The sequence below is a fragment of the Phocoena phocoena genome, chromosome 1, assembly GCF_963924675.1.
Source record: "Phocoena phocoena chromosome 1, mPhoPho1.1, whole genome shotgun sequence".
Lineage (NCBI taxonomy): Eukaryota > Metazoa > Chordata > Mammalia > Artiodactyla > Phocoenidae > Phocoena > Phocoena phocoena.
The window spans coordinates 80,980,308-80,999,668 of record NC_089219.1 but is presented as its reverse complement, the minus strand read 5'-3'; the positions used below and the strand labels follow the sequence as shown (position 1 = coordinate 80,999,668).

General features: G+C 40.0%; 1 protein-coding gene across 1 annotated transcript in view; it reads left to right on the top strand.

Annotated features, from left to right (window-relative positions):
* TGFBR3 (transforming growth factor beta receptor 3) overlaps window positions 1-19,361 on the top strand; it is a 110,799-nt gene that overhangs the window by 81,306 nt on the left and 10,132 nt on the right. Inside the window, exons 11-14 of the mRNA XM_065888645.1 lie at window positions 4,161-4,460; window positions 7,321-7,441; window positions 16,262-16,303; window positions 18,902-19,009. Coding sequence (XP_065744717.1) covers window positions 4,161-4,460; window positions 7,321-7,441; window positions 16,262-16,303; window positions 18,902-19,009 — 571 coding nt within the window. The remainder of the gene's footprint in view (window positions 1-4,160; window positions 4,461-7,320; window positions 7,442-16,261; window positions 16,304-18,901; window positions 19,010-19,361) is intronic.

The following is a 19,361-nucleotide window of genomic DNA, read 5'->3' as shown; positions in this document are numbered from 1 at the left end:
CGTTCCTTCTAAACGGAGAGAGTAATTTGTAGATGAATGGATAAATGTTTTAAAAAAATCAGCACTGTGAATTCTAATAAAGCCCTGTCCGTACTCTGTCCTTAGCATTTCTGCTAAGGACAGTTGTTCAGTAGCTGCAGTATCAGAATTAACCAAAGAATATTTCAAACCACCTCAGAGACTATCTTTTAAACTGTGGATACTTTTGAGTGAAATACTGTGTGTTACTGTATCTCATGAAAATTGCTTTTTCTAGGTCATCTCCTAAATGTATCTATAAATTCATTAAAACTATTTCCTATATATAACAGTAATAACCACACATAACATAAATCTTTGGAGTGACTCCAGCATATTAGGTAGTGATGGTAATAATGAAATAACAACAGCTAACATTTATTGCAGATTTATTTTGTGCCAAGCTCAGTTATAAGTATTGTAGTATTTTACTCTTCAGAGCAATTCTGTGAGACAGGACTATTAATATCCCCATTTCGTAGATGAGGCAATTGAGGCACAAACTTGTCTAAGGTCACACAGTTAGTACCTACTAGAGTTCAGAGTCAGAGTTCATGCTCAGACCATCTGGCTCCAGAGCCCACACTGTTATCCACTGGATGCTATCGTTTATCCTCAAAGTACCACTTGAAAGGGGGAGAAAATGTAACCTCTTAGCAGTGCAAATATCCAAGTTCACAGATTGGATTCCAGAGAAGATCAGTATCCTCATGGCCCCAGAATGTCTGCTGGTCTTACTTGGAAGTCATCCTCTGTTGAGCTGATCTGGGTGCTGAGCAGCAAGCTGGTGTTCTCCTTCACTGTGGGAGGAGGGAGAAGCTTAAGGGGCCAAAATGGGATACTTCCATATATTAAAAGTGACTTCAGTACACATATTTCTAGTTAAGAAAGACAAATAACTCACATTTGTACTGATGCTGGGACAGAGCCCACTGGCTCTAGACATTTTCCTGGATCGTCTCCTCCTTTTTGATTCCCTGTTCTGAGAGATCTTGTCTTTCTTTGGGTATACCTTCTTTCTCTGCTGGGGGAAAAATATACTGCTTTCTACATGCTCTCCCTAATCAGAGCTCTCCCCTAATCCAAGATGCGTTGTTTTCTTCTTGCTTTTCCGGCTGCACAATCCACGTGTGTGGTTGGTCAGTGGTTCGCTGTTACGCTATGGGTTTTAGGGGTGCTGCTTCATTGCAGTTTGTTCTTTTCCAGATGTGTGCCTGGTTTTGCCAGGCTGTGGCGTTGCTGCCTTAAATCTTCCTCATGTATCCTACCCTGGGTGTTTTGGGTTTTCTCCCCCACTCTGCCACCCCCAGTGTTGGCTTACTTGAAATTCATTTTCTTTTTCATTCTTATTTTCCCATTTATATATCATCTGTATTGTTCATAATTAAATTTAATCAAAGACATGGTCAAGTGATGGAAAAAAGTGAACCAAATCCTTTTGCTATACCATTTTAAATATCATTATACATCATAGTAATACATTGAAGAGAATCTGGGGAGGGGGAAAATGGTATAAACTGCTTTATTTTAAAGTTGTTTCAAACCACCTGAAATATGAGAGAGAATCTGTAAATATTTTGCTAAATAGGATAGCAGCCATGCCTAGTCCTTGTTTCCCAGTTTGGACTCCACTGCTAATAATAAAATTTTTATTTGGGGAAAGTAAATAAAACTTACCCAATCATTGGCTTGGTCTAAAGAACTATTTCCATGTTTCTTCTCGTGGTCATCCTTATCACATCCCCTCCCAGAATCTTCTGTTTCCTCTAGATCCTAGTCTCTTCCTTTAATCCAAGACATTATCAGCTTTGCCACCTGGTCTTTGGTCATCCTTGGGTGGTAGTTGGTCACATAGTTGGCAGCTTTTCTTTTAGTTCATTTGTCTTGGGAAATTAAAAGAATATATTTCTATATATAACCCCCCAAATTTAAATCTAGACTAATACTATTAATAACAGCTGGCATTTCTTAACTAGAAGGGAACTGTGTTGTGTGCATGTAACTTTGACTTTACGGATTGTCACAATCACTGTATCTAGTCAGTGTTAGTGCCCTCGTTCTGTGGGGGAGAAACCAAGGTTTAGTGCTCACAGCACGTGAGCAGCAGAGTCCTGCCACTACTCATTTCCGGTCCATTTCAGAGGAAAAGACTTGTTGACAATTTTTTTCCTCTCATCGAAACAACTTTTTGGAATACCTTAGACATTCTGCCATTGCATACTTTCTCTGAGATTAGAGAAGAGGTTTACATTTCTTCTGTCACACATTTTTGCATTGTGGGTTCTGAGTTCATGTTAAAGGCCACTTTTTAAAATAGAGTATATGTAATTTGCCATTTTCCCAAGATTAAATATCTCATTTTTGGAAATACTGTAAAAATAATGAAGTGTGAATATTTTCAGACTACCAAATACTACTTCCTGGAAAGACTTCTTACCAAGCACCCTCCCTGGCCATGTCATGGGTGGCTTGAATTGACCCTGTAGCTGTAGTGAAATAGTGAAGAGAAAATAGACGGGCTCAGAAGACCTGGGCTCAAGTCTTGGTTTCACCCAGTGTTTGTTAGATATGATTTTGAACAAGTCAGCTATCCTGTGTGTTCAGTTTTTCCTCCATTTATAAAATGAAGTTGAAAATATTTATCTCATAAGACTATTTCTCAGGGATTAAGCTTTAAGGCCCAACAAAATGTCATTATCACAGTCATCTTCATTGTTTAGCATCTTGCAGTTAACCACATAGGGATCTTTCAAAATAGTGCCGTGGCCTAAAAGCCCCATGCAATGTCAGGGATTTCCCCTGGGTATTTCAGAATGGAAAGTGTGTTTATATCTTCACGCCTTTGAAAGGATTCTGGGGCTATCGGCCTATGGTTGAGGACCAACTTTATTTCTAAAGTGTTTAAGTTTATTTTGATCCTGAGTTTAGTCAAGGAATGAGGCAATAGAGGGGAGAGGCAGTTCACACAGTGATGCATGTGTCACCAAATGGAAGATCCAGTCTGGTTTGAGGATTTTAGCTGAGTTCAGGATAGTTGAGATTTGAATTGGTAGTTGAGATGAGAATTGAATTCTGTTTACTCTTGGCCAAATCCTACTTCCTGTTTCTAAAGAAAAGAACCTTAACAAGGTTTGGACATAGCCCATACAAATGTTTTGTAAGAGGGAAGTGTAAATGAGTCGGAAACGTTTCCAGATTAGATTTCCCTTAAAACACCCTTGGGCTTAAAGAGTGAAGGGAGAGTACTTGGCAAGGTCTGGTTTGGACCTCTGAGAAGCTGGGACACTTCGCCAGGCCCATGATCGCCACCAGATTGCACCCTCCCCGACATCCAGCCCCAGAGGCCAGCTCTGCCTGCTCACCATGAACCAGGACTTCAGGTCAATCTATAGCTTTACTGCGATGTTTTAGGCTCAGTCTGACTTGCTGCAGTTTAGAAGTTTGGTCTTCCGTGCCTAGTTTAAATAGATTCTACCTCTGTCCTCTATTTTTTGAGTAATTTTTTTTTTTTTTTTTTTTTTTTTGTGGCACACGGGCCTCTCACTGTTGTGGCCTCTCCCGTTGCGGAGCACAGGCTCCGGACACACAGGCTCAGCGGCCATGGCTCACAGGCCCAGCCGCTCCACGGCATGTGGGATCTTCCCGGACCGGGGCACGAACCCGCGTCCCCTGCATCGGCAGGTGGACTCTCAACCACTGCGCCACCAGGGAAGCCCCTGAGTAATTTTTTAAAAGAGCTTGCCTTACAGGTGATACACTATTAATGATATTAGGGGCTTTGCCTACTGGTGTTTTGTTTATTTGGGAAAATCCACTTAGGTGCATGATGTACTTTTGTTTTTATTTCCCAGAGGACTTATAGGAGGTTGAAGAGACTTATATATCTTGTATTATAGACTCTTCCAGGCTGGGACTTGAACTAAATAATTCACTGTATCATCTATACCAAGTTTAAAGGAAAACATATGTTTCTTCAATTAGTGTGTGTTACTTTTGTAATTAGAAGGAAGACTGTATGGATATGTTAGGAAAGTAAAGCGATGTCTCTCATCAGAAGGACCCCTTTGATATGTTACCCTTGTGCCTAGAGTGAAAGTGACATGCTAACTTGTTTCTGAATTGATCTTTCTGTTCTGTTGTAGGTGTCCGTCACCAAGGCTGACCAAGAACTGGGATTTGCCATCCAGACTTGCTTTATCTCTCCATATTCGAACCCTGATAGGATGTCTGATTATACTATCATTGAGAACATTTGTCCTAAAGATGAATCTGTGAAATTCTACAATCCCAAGAGAGTGCACTTTCCTATCCCGCAAGCCGAGATAGATAAGAAACGATTCAGCTTTGTCTTTAAGCCCATCTTCAACACCTCCCTGCTCTTTCTACAGTGTGAGCTCACATTGTGTACCAAAAAGGAAAAGGACCCCCAGAAGTTACCTAAGGTTAGTGAGCCTTCGTCCATTTGTACTGTTATTTTGACATTTTTAGGTGAGGCAGTGATCTACCAGAGAAGTTTAATCACAAGTTACAGCAGGTTGAGGTTTTGGGTTAGGGAACTGCCCAGTTGAAGCCATAAAGTTCATGTTAGCAGGGAACTGAGTTTTATGGAGTCTTAGAGAATAAATCCTGACAGTATGATTTTTTTTTTTTCCATGCGTGCTACTCAGTAGTATCTTACAAATGATAAATCAAGACTGTTTTCCACTGAAGGAGAGGTCTGGCTTTATCTTCGCTATTCAGATAGTATCCAGTGCCAAGAGTACAGAGAGCCGAAGGACAAGTTCAGCGTGAGGATTAATTTTTCCAGGTCCCGCTGAGATTTGTATTGCAGTTGTTTTTTGACCTTCTCTGTGTGAGTTATAAGGTTGACTTGTCTCATGAAGACTTCTAAGGGAAACTAACAAATATTTTAATTTTTCTTGGTTTCTCATCTGTTCGTCATGTTCGCCTCATGTCACTCCCCACATTGAACCAGTACATTCTATTGCCACAACAGAAATCAGAACCCTTTGACCTTGCTGGCGTGGCCAAGGTAGGGGGGATCAGCAAGGGTAATTACCTCATCATTTTGGCCTTGTGCACAAAGGGTATCTTCTGCTTAGTTTTGTTTCTGTGATCTGCCATAATTATGTATAATTTCATATGTGCATTTATTTTTTAGATATCTCACACAGTGTAAGCTGACTTCTATTCCTTTTATAATCACATATCAATTAATGTCTAAAAGTCTAATAATCGAGTCATATCATTAATAATGTATCGTATGGATGGAATTTTCTCACCTGATACATAGGTTGTAAGAGATGGATGTAGAGGGAGAAGGAAAAATTATTATTATTGGATGGATTACCATTGATATGAATCCTTTGCACTGTTATATTCCCCTGGGCATCCATTTCTCAATAAGACCATAGGAAATTTTATAATACATTTGAAAATATAGCAAATCTGATTTCATAGTCCTCAGGGAGTACATATATATATAAGGTGATTTAGGCTGTGTTCTTTAGGTTGCCTTTAGAAACATTGGTGCCTTAGCTGTGTGGACCTTCACTTTCCAGTGGCCATCAAGGTTGGGGTGTAGTGGACCATGGTAGAAAACCATGCAGAGCTTCGTGCATGGCTGGGACCCAGAGGATAACTTTTAGGAATTAGGGATCTAGGAGGGGAGGCCTGGCAGTTACCAGGGGTCTATACTGATGGCTGTATGGCTGTTACCTTTCAGTGAGCCTGGCCTGTGGCAGCCCAGCTTCATAGTGTGTTAATCTGTGAAAATTAGTCCTAATAATAAAAGGAGAGTTCTAAGTCACAGGGGAAGACATGAGATGTGACCCTAAGCCTAAAGTCGCTATTTATATCCAAGGCAAGATAGAATGGAAAGAGCATGGAGGACCGAGAAGGAAGGCCTGCTGCTTACCAACAGGACATTAGCAAGTCCCTGACCTCTCAGAACCTGCGTGTCCTCATCTGTACCATTGAAGTAATAGTACCGGCTTCTCTCCTGGGTAGAGGAGCAAATGAGACGGTAGATATGATGACAGAGGACCATTTATAGAGCCGTTACCACTGTCCCTCTGTTTGCTGCCTGTGGTTAATATTTCCACATTCCTGTGAGTGCTTTCTATGACAATAAACAGAGTCAAAGAATCTTCTAGGAAGAGTTCTCAAAGATCGGTGAGTCCAACCCTGCCCATTGCTGATGAAATTGAGGCCAGAGAGTTCGGTGTCTTGCCCAGGGTCTTGCAGTGAGTTTGTTGTAGAATCATAGACTCTTGCTTAACCAAAGAACTAGTAGGAAAGTAAGAAGGCTTTTCCTAAAATGCAAATCTTTTCAGTAATGATTCCTCTCCGCAGAAAATCCATTGTTTCCCTTTACAGGAGGACTGTTGTAAAGGCTTTTCTTGTTTGTTTGTTTGGGGGGTTGGAGAGAGGGGGGGAGTTGTCTTCTTATAACATGTATCTGACTTTCATGTTGCCTAGAGCAGCAATGACAGTAAAGCTACAAGTCTTTGCTCTTTTGTGATTGGAAGAACTGGAAGCTAATTAACCTTTCTGGGTACCTTGCTGTATATAGACTTCTAAAGTAATTGATATGTTTCTTCTTCCAACAAAAGGGAATGGATGTCATTGACATTAGGGTTTTACCCACTGATGGGCATAGATAAGGAACCAAAGTTATTTTAAAGAAAAAGGTAATGGAAACAGATACACTAGGCTTGGGCATGCTGGTTCTAAGTTTGGAGCCTTAAAATAGCTAGGAAGAGCTGATCTCATGGCCTCCACACCTGGGCACAACTCCCCAGGACTTCATTTTGGAACATTAAAAGCAGATGACCCTGGAAGGCTTCATTTTGCATGAGCCTGTACCAGAGTTAAAAAGCAAACGTACTCGACAACATGATCATCTTTTTGGACAACAAATGTAAAATCTGTCCCCCTCATAATGCAATACGTGAAGTTTCCCACAATCACAAATCACAAACATGAACCATTTATGTGAAGCCAGCTTGGTGAAGGGCCAACATTCGTCATGTAGTTTTTTTATTTTTCAGACTAAATAACACTGAAAGCTCCAGTTGTTTTGTGGGAAGCGTCCAGCCATGTTTGCATCTTCAAGTGCAGCTGAGAATACACTGGGCCTGCGCTCACATCTCCCAGATTATTTGTGGTTCTTTGAAACTCTCCCAATGTCCTGTTTTTCTGGGGTAAACAGCTGTGAGCTGTCTGATAGGGGGCCACAGGTCAGCTGTGCAGGCCCTTCTGAGTGACCTCCCGACTCTGCTTTGCTCTGCCTCTCTGCAGTGTGTGCTTCCTGATGAAGCCTGCACCTCGCTGGATGCCTCGATGATCTGGGCCATGATGCAGAATAAGAAGACGTTCACCAAGCCCCTCGCTGTGATCCACCATGAAGTACAATTTAAAGGTGCGTTTCAAGGAGGCTCAGTCAGAGAAGCCTGAGGGCTGCTCATAAAGAAGCTTCGATACTGTAAATCAAAGTCCACTTGTATTCAAAAGATAAATTAATAGCCAATTAGTAACTTTAGAATAGAATTCTTTGCCCAAGGAGTATTTTATTTAGTTGGTTCTCCTGCTGGCATGCGGTTAGTGATACATTTGCAAATGATTTCCTTATTTATTTATTTATTTTCCCCCTTTTGGCCATGCTGCACGGCATATGGGATCTTAGTTACCCAACCAGGGATCGAACCCGTGCCCCCTGCAGTGGAAGTGTGGTCTTAACCACTGTACTGCCAGGGAAGTCCCAATGATTTCCTCTTTAAATATTAGATCAAAGTCTAGGTTGCCTCCATCACATCACGATGTCACTCTCCATTGCGTGCAAATATGCTTCCTTGAGGAAGCATAGGAGAGGGTTAGAGTTCCTGCTGGAATTGCATGTAGTCCATAGCCCATTTTTCCATGACCTACTGGTAAAGGTTGTACTGGCTGCAAGCTATTAGAGTACTTTTTCAGGACCGCAGATGCCTTTGGGGAGGGCACTATCTATGTGAACACCATCCCTCTTAGGTGTCACAGCCGAAAGAAGGCTGAGAACTGTTCAAGTGCATTTTTATAATTTAGTTTTTAGAATCTTATGCACAGCTCTTGGCTTTCCCTGCTAGCTGGCTGTGGCACTTTGGAGCTCTCCCCTTAGGTCCTGGGGTTTCATTTTCTTTATCTGGAAAAAGAGGGGTTTCGACTAGATGACCCCCAGAGGCCTTTTCAGCTGTAACACTCAGCTGTACTGTTTGAAGAAGCAAAACCATTTTTCATTCATTCCCCAGCCCTCCTAAAGTTGGTGTGAAATGTACACGTGAGATGTTTATTGGTTCCTCATCAATGTTTTTGTTGTTGTTGTCTGTTTTACGTTATTAGGTTATTAGTTGGTTTTCAATAGTTTGAAACAGCTATAACAGCCTCAGTCTTTCTAAGCGGATTGCCGAAATAGTTCCTTGTTTTTTGGGTCCAAGGGAAAGAAATAAGAATAAATTAACTGTGTTGCAAAGTATACGTGACAATTGGGCGACAGCTGGCTGTGTTTTGTGCTATGAAAGTGGTTTAACAACAGCAACAGCTACCTCTACTCCATCTGTTACTCTTACCTATTTTGAGAGAGGTCATTCTGCTGGTAATTGAAGGCAGCAGCTTGCTTTTTCCTGTGCCAGACAATAATTAGGCATCAGTACTGCAGCCGTATAACTTCCAGTAATTCATTCATCCATTCTTTTAATTCTGGTGGTATTTTTCTAAGTAATTCCTCTTTTATTTAAACTTTGTAATTATCCTGAAAGGTCAGTGTTTTCTTTACATAAAAGTTCAAGAGTAAAGTTTTACCAAATATCAAAGCAATTTCATGAGATTTGCTAATTGAGAGTAGATTTTAGTGGAGAAGCATGCAGTGAAGAAAGTGTATTGCTTCGGTTTGTTAAACAAATTGAGAAGGTTAGACTGTAAGCTGGCTTCCCAGAGCAGAGGCTGTATGCAAATGCTCTTTCTAACTTTACACTGAATGGGGTAGGTTTTCTGGCAGTTTTTAGCTTTATGAGTGACTCCTCTCACCTTTTATGTTTATTTTCCTTTGACTCTAGAAGCATTTCTCCTCAATGCAGGCCACTGGGGTCTGTGCTTTCCTTCTACCTCTCAGTGATTTGGAATAATCATTTATAAGGGGAGTGTGGCCATTTGCCTGATAACATTGGTCTCTTTGAAAAATAACAGGATCATGAATGTTCTTCCTGCCAGACAGTCTAATGTGTTACTGTAGTAAGATAACATACTATAGTATCTCTGGAAGTGGGCAGATGTCTTGTTGGGAATAACTTTGGGGGTAAAAATTTCCCAACCAATGGGATGGTTTACTGTCTTTTTACTATATGGGTGCTCTTTGGAGACTGGGCCAAAGTTCTAGCTCTCCCTGGACATTTGGTTCATCTTATTTCTCAACACTTGGGTTTTCTGGGGCAGCAGATAGAGGTTTTCAACTTCACAGCCAGCCACAGGGCTGCTCTGTGACTACCACTGCCAGTAGCATGGACACATTTCAGGTGGTGTTTCTTCCTTCTGTGGACAGGGAGAATAGGCCATCTAGACTAAATAAATAATTCTGGGTCCCTCCTCTGGGCCACTGTTTTTAATGGAACTTTCCTGAACCTTGCAGCACATCTTTGCTACCTTTGATATCTCAGTCCCTTGGGAACCAACATTGGATTAGAATTCTTTTGCTTCTTAAATTTTCAATAATAGATGATGATGGTAGTGGCAATGATGGAGATGGAGATGATGATAATGATGATCTAACATTTATTGAGCATTTACCTTAGTACAAGGCTCTGTGCTAAATGCTTTATGTGGATAATAGTATATGATCCACATAGCCCCCCTGTGAAGCAAGTATAGTATAGAGCAAGGATGGCCAAGGCATATAAATAAATGGTGGGTCTGGGATTCAAATCGAGGAACTTTGATTCCAGAGCCTGTGCTCTTAAACCCTATGCCTTGTCCTAGGGGGAGGTTGATTCTAGTTTTTAATAAAAACTGCAAGCAACATAGGCATCTGTCTCTTCATACCCCTCTTCCTGGCCCCTTTCCCTGTTCATGGCGCATCACACTGGTATGCAAGTTAGCACCCAAGTACTGTAATAATTATGAAATGAAAAGAAGTTGAAGAATTTACACTATTGATACTATGTGTAAAATGGGTAACTAATGAGAACCTACTGTATAGCACAGAGAACTCTACTCAGTGCTCTGTGGTGACCTAAATGAGAAGGAAATCCAAAAAAGAGGGGATATATGTATACGTATAGCTGATTCACTTTGCTGTACAGTATAAACTAGCACAATATTGTAAAGCAACTATACTTCAATAAAAATTGAAAAAAAAAGAAATCGGTTTAAAGGAAGAGGAGAAATGTAATAATTTGAGAAAATTTCTGTTTTCCAGCAATATATTTTATTACTTATTTTAAGTTTTCATTTTAATTTTTATTGATTTTTAATTATAAAATTAATACCTATTCATTCTAACAGTTGATGCAATATTAAATGTATAATAAAATAGGTAATAACTAGTCCTTAACCCACACCTGGTTAATGAAAGTTAACAATTTTTGTATCCTGTGTATATCTTTCCATCCCTTTCTCTATGCTCATATAACCATATACAAATAAATAGAATCTTTTCATTTTCAAAAAAAAAAAAAGAATTTAAGGAAAAAAGTCTGTTCCCCCAAAGGGTTAAGATGTTGGGAAACATGTAAACTGTTTAAGAGAGTATTAAAGTTTAGGACAAGTTCTGTGACTTTGAATTGTAACTCACAAAAAAGTCCAGGAAACATGAATAGTTTATACAGATTATGGTTTATGGCAAAACAATTAAAAGAGTTGAGATGGTGCCATCCTACCTTATTTTCTGAAATATTTTGAAGTATAGGCAGGTTAGTGCTGTTTGCTTTGGATGCTGTGACCACTTTTTACAGCATCTGAGAACACTTGGGCTTACATAATAAAAATGATTACACCACGTCAGTGATGATTTTATTTTTTAATGGTGAAAGGGAAAAGTAATCATCTGAAATTTAGGGCATATATATTAAAAAAATTGAGGACACAAAAGAACATCCCCAAATTTGCCATGATTTATATATAATATATAATTCTTAGCAAGTTAAGTGTTTAAATTACTGAATTTTCTCCATATTTCTACCACATAACTTTTTTTTTTTTAAACATCTTTGTTGGAGTATAATTGCTTTACAATGGTGTGTTAGTTTCTGCTTTATAACAAAGTGAATCAGTTATACATATACATATGTCCCCATATCTCTTCCCTCTTGCGTCTCCCTCCCTCCCACTCTCCCTATCCCACCCCTCTAGGTGGTCACAAAGCACGGAGCTGACCTCCTTGTGCTGTGCAGCTGCTTCCCACTAGCTATGTATTTTACACATAACTTTTTAAAGATTAAAATGTGCTCAGGACAGTACCTGGCATATCATGGGCACTCAGTAAATGTTAATTTCCTTTCCTTCCTCTTAACATCTCAGCCAAACTAGGGTTTTTGCGGGGGATTAGAGGGGAGTGGAAGGGAAAGTTGTGAACGTCAGTTGGAAATTAATCCAAGAGAGGCATTACTTTTTGGAACACATTTGATTTTTCCAGAACAAAAATAGTCTAAAGCACCAGCCAGGTTTTGTCCTCAGGCTGAGGTAGAGATGAGGAGAAGCTGAGTAGAAAGATGGTATGAATGTTTAATTAACAGACCAAGACATTCAGTCTCTATCCAGTAAGGAAGAGATATCATAGGGTTTTTTTTTCATTCAATGTGCTTCACATTTTGAAAACTTTTTACTTTAGAAAAGTTCAAATATAAACAGAAACAGAGGTAATAGTAGAATGAACTCCCATAAACCCTTCAATTGGTTTCAACAATTACCAATTCATAGCCAATTTTGTTTTATCACTTCCTGTCCCTGGATTGTTTTGAAGAAAACCCAGACATTTCATTTTATTCACAAATATTCCAGTATGCACCTTTAAAAGTTGAGACCCATCAAACATCTCAAGTAGAGAACCGATGGTCAGATCATTTAGGAAGGCTACTCTGAAAGCAGCATGGAAGTTGAGTTGCTAGAGTATGTATGCAATAATAAGATATATATGATATTTATGGTTATTTATAATGGAAATGTTTATTGAGGACCTACTACATACTTGGCATATAGTAAACAAATTTTCCTATCTTTGAATGAAGGCTTTACAATCTAATGCACTACTGACGTTTTGGGCTGGATAACTCTTTGCTGTGGGCGTTATCCTGTGAATTGTAGAATGTTGAGGAGCATCCCTGGCCTCTACCTACTAGATGTCCTTAGCAAACCCTTCCACCAGCAGTTGTGACAACCCAAAATGTGTCTAGACATTTCCAAATGTCCCCTGAGGAGCCAAGTAGGCAAAAATCACCCCCAGTTGAGAACCACTGATCTAGTAGAAGGATGCAGATAAGTGAATAGGCAATTGCAGTGCCTATTGATATTGAAAGAACCCAGAGAAGAGATTAATTAATTTGTTAAGAGTGCAATAAAGTTAGTAAAAAGTATATCTTCAGTGGCCTGCACAAGCTTCTTTGTCTCCCCATCCTTCCTTCTGTGCCAGATACTAATAGATGTGGGTGCCTGTTAGACACCTCATTTCCCTGTGGGCCTGCCTGGTCCTGCCATGTTTAGGAGAACTGAATTGAAAGCCTGAGGCCAGAAGCTGTGGTCAGTTACTCATGCATAAGCCCAGAAATCTCCCTTTTATGAAAACCATGCCTAACAGTCTAAGGAGGGAAATTTTGGTTCTGGGGCAGACCAAAGTTTGCTCAGAGTATATGAAAAGATTTAATTCAGAATGTTGATTATAGTTTGTTCTGTGTGTAAAGAAATCTTTACTGTTAAAATTCTCTTTACAGTAATAGCTAGGATTCCTTTCTTGCAATTGTACCCTGAAACCAAAAGTAAATATTGTTCTGTCCACTCTTTTCCTTTCAGCATGCCAAATCGATCATAGGGTTCCGGTGGAGATCAAACTATTTTAGTTACACTCAGGGGTTATTGGGAATTTTGGAACCCAAATGTTTGAGGATAAAATCCTTTAACCTTGTATCTGCAGCTTGTGCTTATTATTGTTTATGCACAGAAAGCATGGAGGAACTTCGCCTATGGGGAAATGAGCAACAACTGTTTCTGCTTAGCTCTATGAGGAGGCCCCTATTCGGGGTGGGGTAAGAGGATTAGGTCATAACGTAAATCCATTAAGAATTTTAAAACAATGTCATCTATCACACAGGCCTTACTATAAAACCTACATTCTCACATCTGATGTCTCCTTAGGGGAGAATGATTATTTGAAACCTCTTGGGGATTTTGAGTGACAGAGTTTAACTAAGGGTGGTTGATTGAATGGAACTCTTCCCAGAAGTGTGTATATTTCTCGCATGATGAACGCTATAGAGACCTTTAAATGCCTTTGGACTTAGTTCAGCGTATCAAACCACTACTTCTTGAAGAATTTTGTGGTTAGATACCCCTACTTCATAGGACTCTTGAGAGTCCTATGAGAAAATGTAAGTGAAGGTTTTTTGTCAATTGTAGAACACTATACAAATGTACAAATGTAAGGCATCACTGTTGTTACTTTATTGCTGCCAATAAGGCTGGTGGAGCCAAACTCCCAGGAGACAGTCTCTTATGTGCCTTGTGTAGTTGGTGTGTGTTCTGCACACTGAGATAGATTTTCTTAAAAACACACAGTTATTTTAATTTTCTTAGTAATTCTATTCAAGTATAACTTTCGCATATGTCCTGATCTTAGGGCCACTACACTGCGCAGCTCCAGGGGGCGTCGTTCAGTTGTAGTGGCTTTGATTCATCCCATAGCATTCCTTCCCTTAGAGCTGGACCATGCTACCCCATGCTGCAAGAATGTGATCAACCAGCTAAGATGGTTAATCCCAAGAATTTACAATCCTATCTAGCTTTTTTTATTTTTAGAAACATCAACTCAAACGCTGCTTGTTTTGGTCAGTTTTTCACGTTGATTTTTTTGCTTCCCTGTGAATTCCAACACAAGGTGTGTGTTCCTTTATTGAATGAAAATGGAGATGAAGAGAGGTCCTAAACACATCACTTCTAAACTCTCAAGAACAGGGGCAGAGTCTGTGTGAGGACTTAACACATTTTTTCTATAAAGGGCCAAATGGTGAATATTTTCAGGTTGTGGCTTATGGAGTCCCTGCCTCGACTACTTAACTGCTGTTGCAGCGTGAAAGCAGCAGTGGACAATATATAAATGAATGAGTCTTGTTATGTTCAAATAAAACTTTATTTATGGAAGAGATTTGACTTTCATATAATTTTCACATCATAAAACCTTATTTTCATTTTTTTTAATGACTTAAAAATATAAAGTTCATCTTTAGTTCACTTAAACAAAACTAGAGTGGTTGGCTGTTATATGCTACCCCCTGGTCTATGATATTCTCACTGTTGAGAATAGCATGTCACTATGCACAAGTACTTTCTTAATCAGTGCTTCCCCAGCTAAGGACAGAGCAACACTCACCAGTCATTTAGCTTACGGGGCAGAATCTGGAATCCTTGGTCAGCCCCTACCCTGATGCTTTCCAGCTCTGACCTTGGGCTGGTCACATGATAACAGTCTCAGGCTGCTCATTGGTAAAATAGTGATAAGAATTCTTTTCCTGCCTCCTTTACGGGGTTGGTTGAAACCTCAGATGAGATTAGGCTTTCTAGCACTTTCTGAACACAAAGGCATTGTATAGAAATGTCAAAGCATATAAGCATTTTCTTATAGTCTTACTCCAAATTTCCTCTATTGCCTTTATTTTCAAAAAGTGCATCAACATTCTAACCATCCTCCACCAAGCATTTCTGCTAAGGCCGTTCTATGCCAGGCTGAGCCCTGAGGATATACAGATGAATAAGATCTAGACTCTGGGGGTAAAAAAAACTGAGAGAATTCCGATGTGATGTGGCACATTTATAACAGAAGAGGGAGGGAGTGAGCAGAGGTGGGAGAGACTTGTCCTGCTGGGATGGGCATGGACTATGAGAGAATCAGAGAAGGCCTCCCTGTGAAAATGCCAGCAAAGCAGGTCTGGGAGACGGGGGGGTGGGGTACTTGAGGGGATGGCTTGCAACTTGTGATGACATGGAGCCACATGAAGAATTGGGGGAACTTCACTACGAGGAGCCCAGCACGGGTGAGGAGCCCATGAGGAAAGGAGGCTGGAGAGAGGTGGATAGAGGGAGGCAGACCTCTCTGTGCCGTGCTAGAGAGTTTGGATTTTTTTTCCCATAAACGAAGGGAAGTCATTGAGTGTTTTAATCAGGGCAATAGCATAATCAGCTCTGAGCTCTGGAAAAGTCACTATGGGAGCACATATGCGGGGAGAAACATTTGGGGTGGGAGCAGTAGTGGTGACAAGGAGACCAGTTAGAAAAGCTCTGTAATAATGCAGTGCGTGATGAGGAGCTGAACTATAGGATGATCGATAGTATTAGGATGGAAGAATGAAGATGCCTTTACAACACTTGTGTACATTAAGAGACTTTTTTGAAAGTCGAATAATATTGAATACACTGGGCTTCCCTGGTGGCGCAGTGTTTGAGAGTCCGCCTGCTGATGCAAGGGACACAGGTTCGTGCCCCGGTCCGGAAAGATCCCACATGCCGCGGAGTGGCTGGGCCTGTGAGCCATGGCTGCTGAGCCTGCGCGTCCGGAGCCTGTGCTCCGCAACGGGAGAGGCCACAGCAGTGAGAGACCCGCGTACGGCCAAAAACAAACAAAAAAATATATATATATATTGAATACACTGGAGAAACACAGCATTTAAAGATATTGGATCCTTTTTTAAATAAACAGAAAGGTATACACATACACACACACACACACACACATACACGAATTATCAGACTCAGATTCCTTAAAGGTGTTTGCCTTCAATTTTTCTTCAAATTGGAGAAACTGTACAATTGATCATTAACAAAGTACAGTGTTTAAAATTCCTGAGTAATCCATGTTATAGTCTTGATATCTAAAGAGGATAATTGACAGAGCTTTTAAAAAGGAAGTATTTATTAACAAATAGAAAAATGTCAGCCTCTGCTGAGATTTCGATGACCTTTCGCTTAGAACTTGGTTTCTCTGTAGAACGCATTGTGATTTATGTTTTTGTTTCAGAAACAGGTCCAAGCATTAAGAAACCGATTCCAGTTTCTCCACGTAAGTCTTTATGCAACTGTTTCGAAATAAAGCCTCCTGGGCTTTTATAAGAATGAGTTGGTTATGGAACATTTGCCAAACTTTGAGTTTTGATAAGAAGACTTCTGCTCTCATTCTCCCTCACCCCATTTTTCTCGAACTTTCTTTTTTCCCTTCCCCTGTCATTCCTTCATTCTCCTTTCTTTTTTCCTCTCTACCTTTGCCATTTTAAAATATGAATTTGTTAACCCATTGGTGTGTATCACCTTAATGCGAATGTAGTAACTTTCTTAATTTTAGAGAAGTTCATCGTCTGCATACTTATATCGATTGTGATCTGAAAGCATTAACATACAGCTATGGGAGGGGTTTGCTTTATGTATCATCAACAGTATCTACCTGCTCAGAGAAGTAGTGATAAAGGAACTAGCTGCTATACCATTAAGACAATCACTAGTCCAAGGGGTGTTGAGAAGGCTTGTAAGACAAAAAGGGAGAGAGACCAACTGCTGCAAAATGATGCGTTGGAAATTATCTGGGCCAATTTCATTGCTTTATACAGAAGAAAACTCTGACCCAGAAGTATTTAAGTGACTTCCCCATGGTTATAATTGTCACTGAGGCAGGACAAGAGCCTGGGCTTTCTGGGTGTACACCCAGAGCTCTTCTAGATAATGTTGCCTTGTGAGGAGAGTCTATACTTTTTTCCTCTTTAAGACTTTCCAGGTTAGTCTCCATGGCTGACCCCATCACATACATGTAAAAATCAGTCTGGAGAGTTCCTTTATGCTAAGTACTTTATAAACCATTCTATTAAGTGTATTATTTTAACAATATCATGGAATAGTATCATGAACCCAGAAGGAGATGCATATGGACACATTCTCTGGTACTCACCTAGTCTGATTCTCATAAATGACACCTTCATCTTTAGAATTTTAGAATATTTTCATTAAAAACTTTTACTCATGCCCCACTTTTGCATCTGTAGGCATGAAAAGACAAGTCATATTTTTTTGTGTGTGGTACGTGGGCCTCTCACTGTTGTGGCCTCTCCCGTTGCGGAGCACAGGCTCCGGACGCACAGGCTCAGCGGCCATGGCTCACAGGCCTAGCCGCTCCGCGGCATGTGGGATCTTCCCGTACCAGGGCACGAACCCGTGTCCCCTGCATCAGCAGGCGGACTCTCAACCACTGCGCCACCAGGGAAGCCCAAGCCAAGTCATCTTTTAATATCTGTCCTACAGACTAAATTAGGTTGATGGTGGCTTGGTTCGTCTTAACCTCCATAGCGTTCTTCCCACTTCTTACTCCTCCTAGGGGATCCCCAGCCCCTTTGCAAACTCCTTTTGTTTACCCCCTGCCTTCAGCAGGTGAGGTAGTGCTGTCCCATTTTTTAGAAGTTAGATGAACACCATAGGGCACATGGCTAGAAGAGTAGGGACCAGGACTTGGGAATTTGGCTCCTTCAGAATCTTCTCTACCACATTATACTTTTCCTGAGCCCTTTCAAGTGCTGGGGCTGCTCAAGGGTCACCTTTGTCTACACCTGTATCTTCTACCCTGAAGTTATTGAATTTACATAGAGATCAGCTGGAGTCACTTCTGACTGGAGAGGAGCATAGAAACAGTATTGAAATAATGGGGAGATCCTGTACCTTCAATTTATAGTAAAAAAAAAAAAAAAGAGAGACTAGATATTTTATTCCACCAAAAACCTCTCTCCCTTGGAAACTGATTTTTACTTTTTATAAGTGATTCAAAGAAGGTAGTTCTCTTAAATGAAAGGAAGTGTTCTATTTCTGTGGCCTAGAGTTAATTTCAAATATAAAAATCTTTGCCAAATTGAGGAACAATTGGTTCTATTTATATGTTTTGCTGACCATAAGATTGACATCACTCCCCACTGAGGAGTATTTCCGTTCACCTTATAGAAAGATCATGGTTGGAAAAGTGTTAAAAAGTAAGTTGTGTTAAATGACACAATAGGTAATTGTTGAGATGGAGGGTTTAATGTGAGGAGGTCAGTGAAATTTTATAATCCATAGGAATAGTTTATCCTTATTGTATGTTTTCTCCTTCTCATCACCTTTCTTCCTGTTATCTTTCATACTTTTAAATGTTCATGAAGGTATGTTTGTAAAGTGTTTGGAGTGTGTTTTTTATGTAGTGTCTTGTTGTTTTTTGTGTAGTGTCTCAGTGTTCAGTGAATAAGAAGCCATGAGTCAGATTTTCATAGAAGTTCACCTTATTTTCCCAAGCATCTTAACCTTTGACTTTTCAAGCCACTTTACCATTCAAATAGTAGGTCCTCAGATTGAGACAATGAACCATAGACCTAAGGTTTTACAGAGTTGACAAATCTGATTTTTTTTAGTAAGTTTGTTGCTCAAAATAAATTGCAAACTGAGGGTATCTTGGAAATCTGAAAATTTCATTTTTCTCTTGAGAAAATATTTGCAAGTTACACATACAGTGTATTTTGTTGGAATCTGCTTTTTATCCTCAGATTTTATTAGCTGGTGCTCAGCCTTTCTGACAATACTTGTGAAACAATATAAAATTGCAGCATGTGATGCAGAGTCACTCAACGTATACATTGGTTTCTCTTCATTATAGCGATATTCCATGGTCTGGACACCCTAACCGTGATGGGCATTGCGTTCGCAGCATTTGTGATTGGAGCACTGCTGACAGGGGCCTTATGGTACATCTATTCTCACACAGGTTAGTGTGACTGTTGCATATCAGTTGGTGCACATTCCATGTGCCTGGCACACTATAGACACTCAGTGTTTCATTGCGTGGATGAATGGATGAAATAATGAATGAAAGAGAGAGAAAGTTCATTCCCACCATTTTCACATTTACGTATTGGCATGAATTGGGTTTTGCAAAAATATAATTTGCTTTAAGCAAATCTCTAAATTCCTTTTAGAAAATGAATGTTTAAACTATTTATGTTAATTCCATTTGAGATGTTGCTGAAGTCTAGCTGCTAATAAAGCTATTTTGTGGTTAGCGTTTAATTAAAGAAAGATAATGCAGACAAACTGGAAACATAAAACATTCCCGCAAA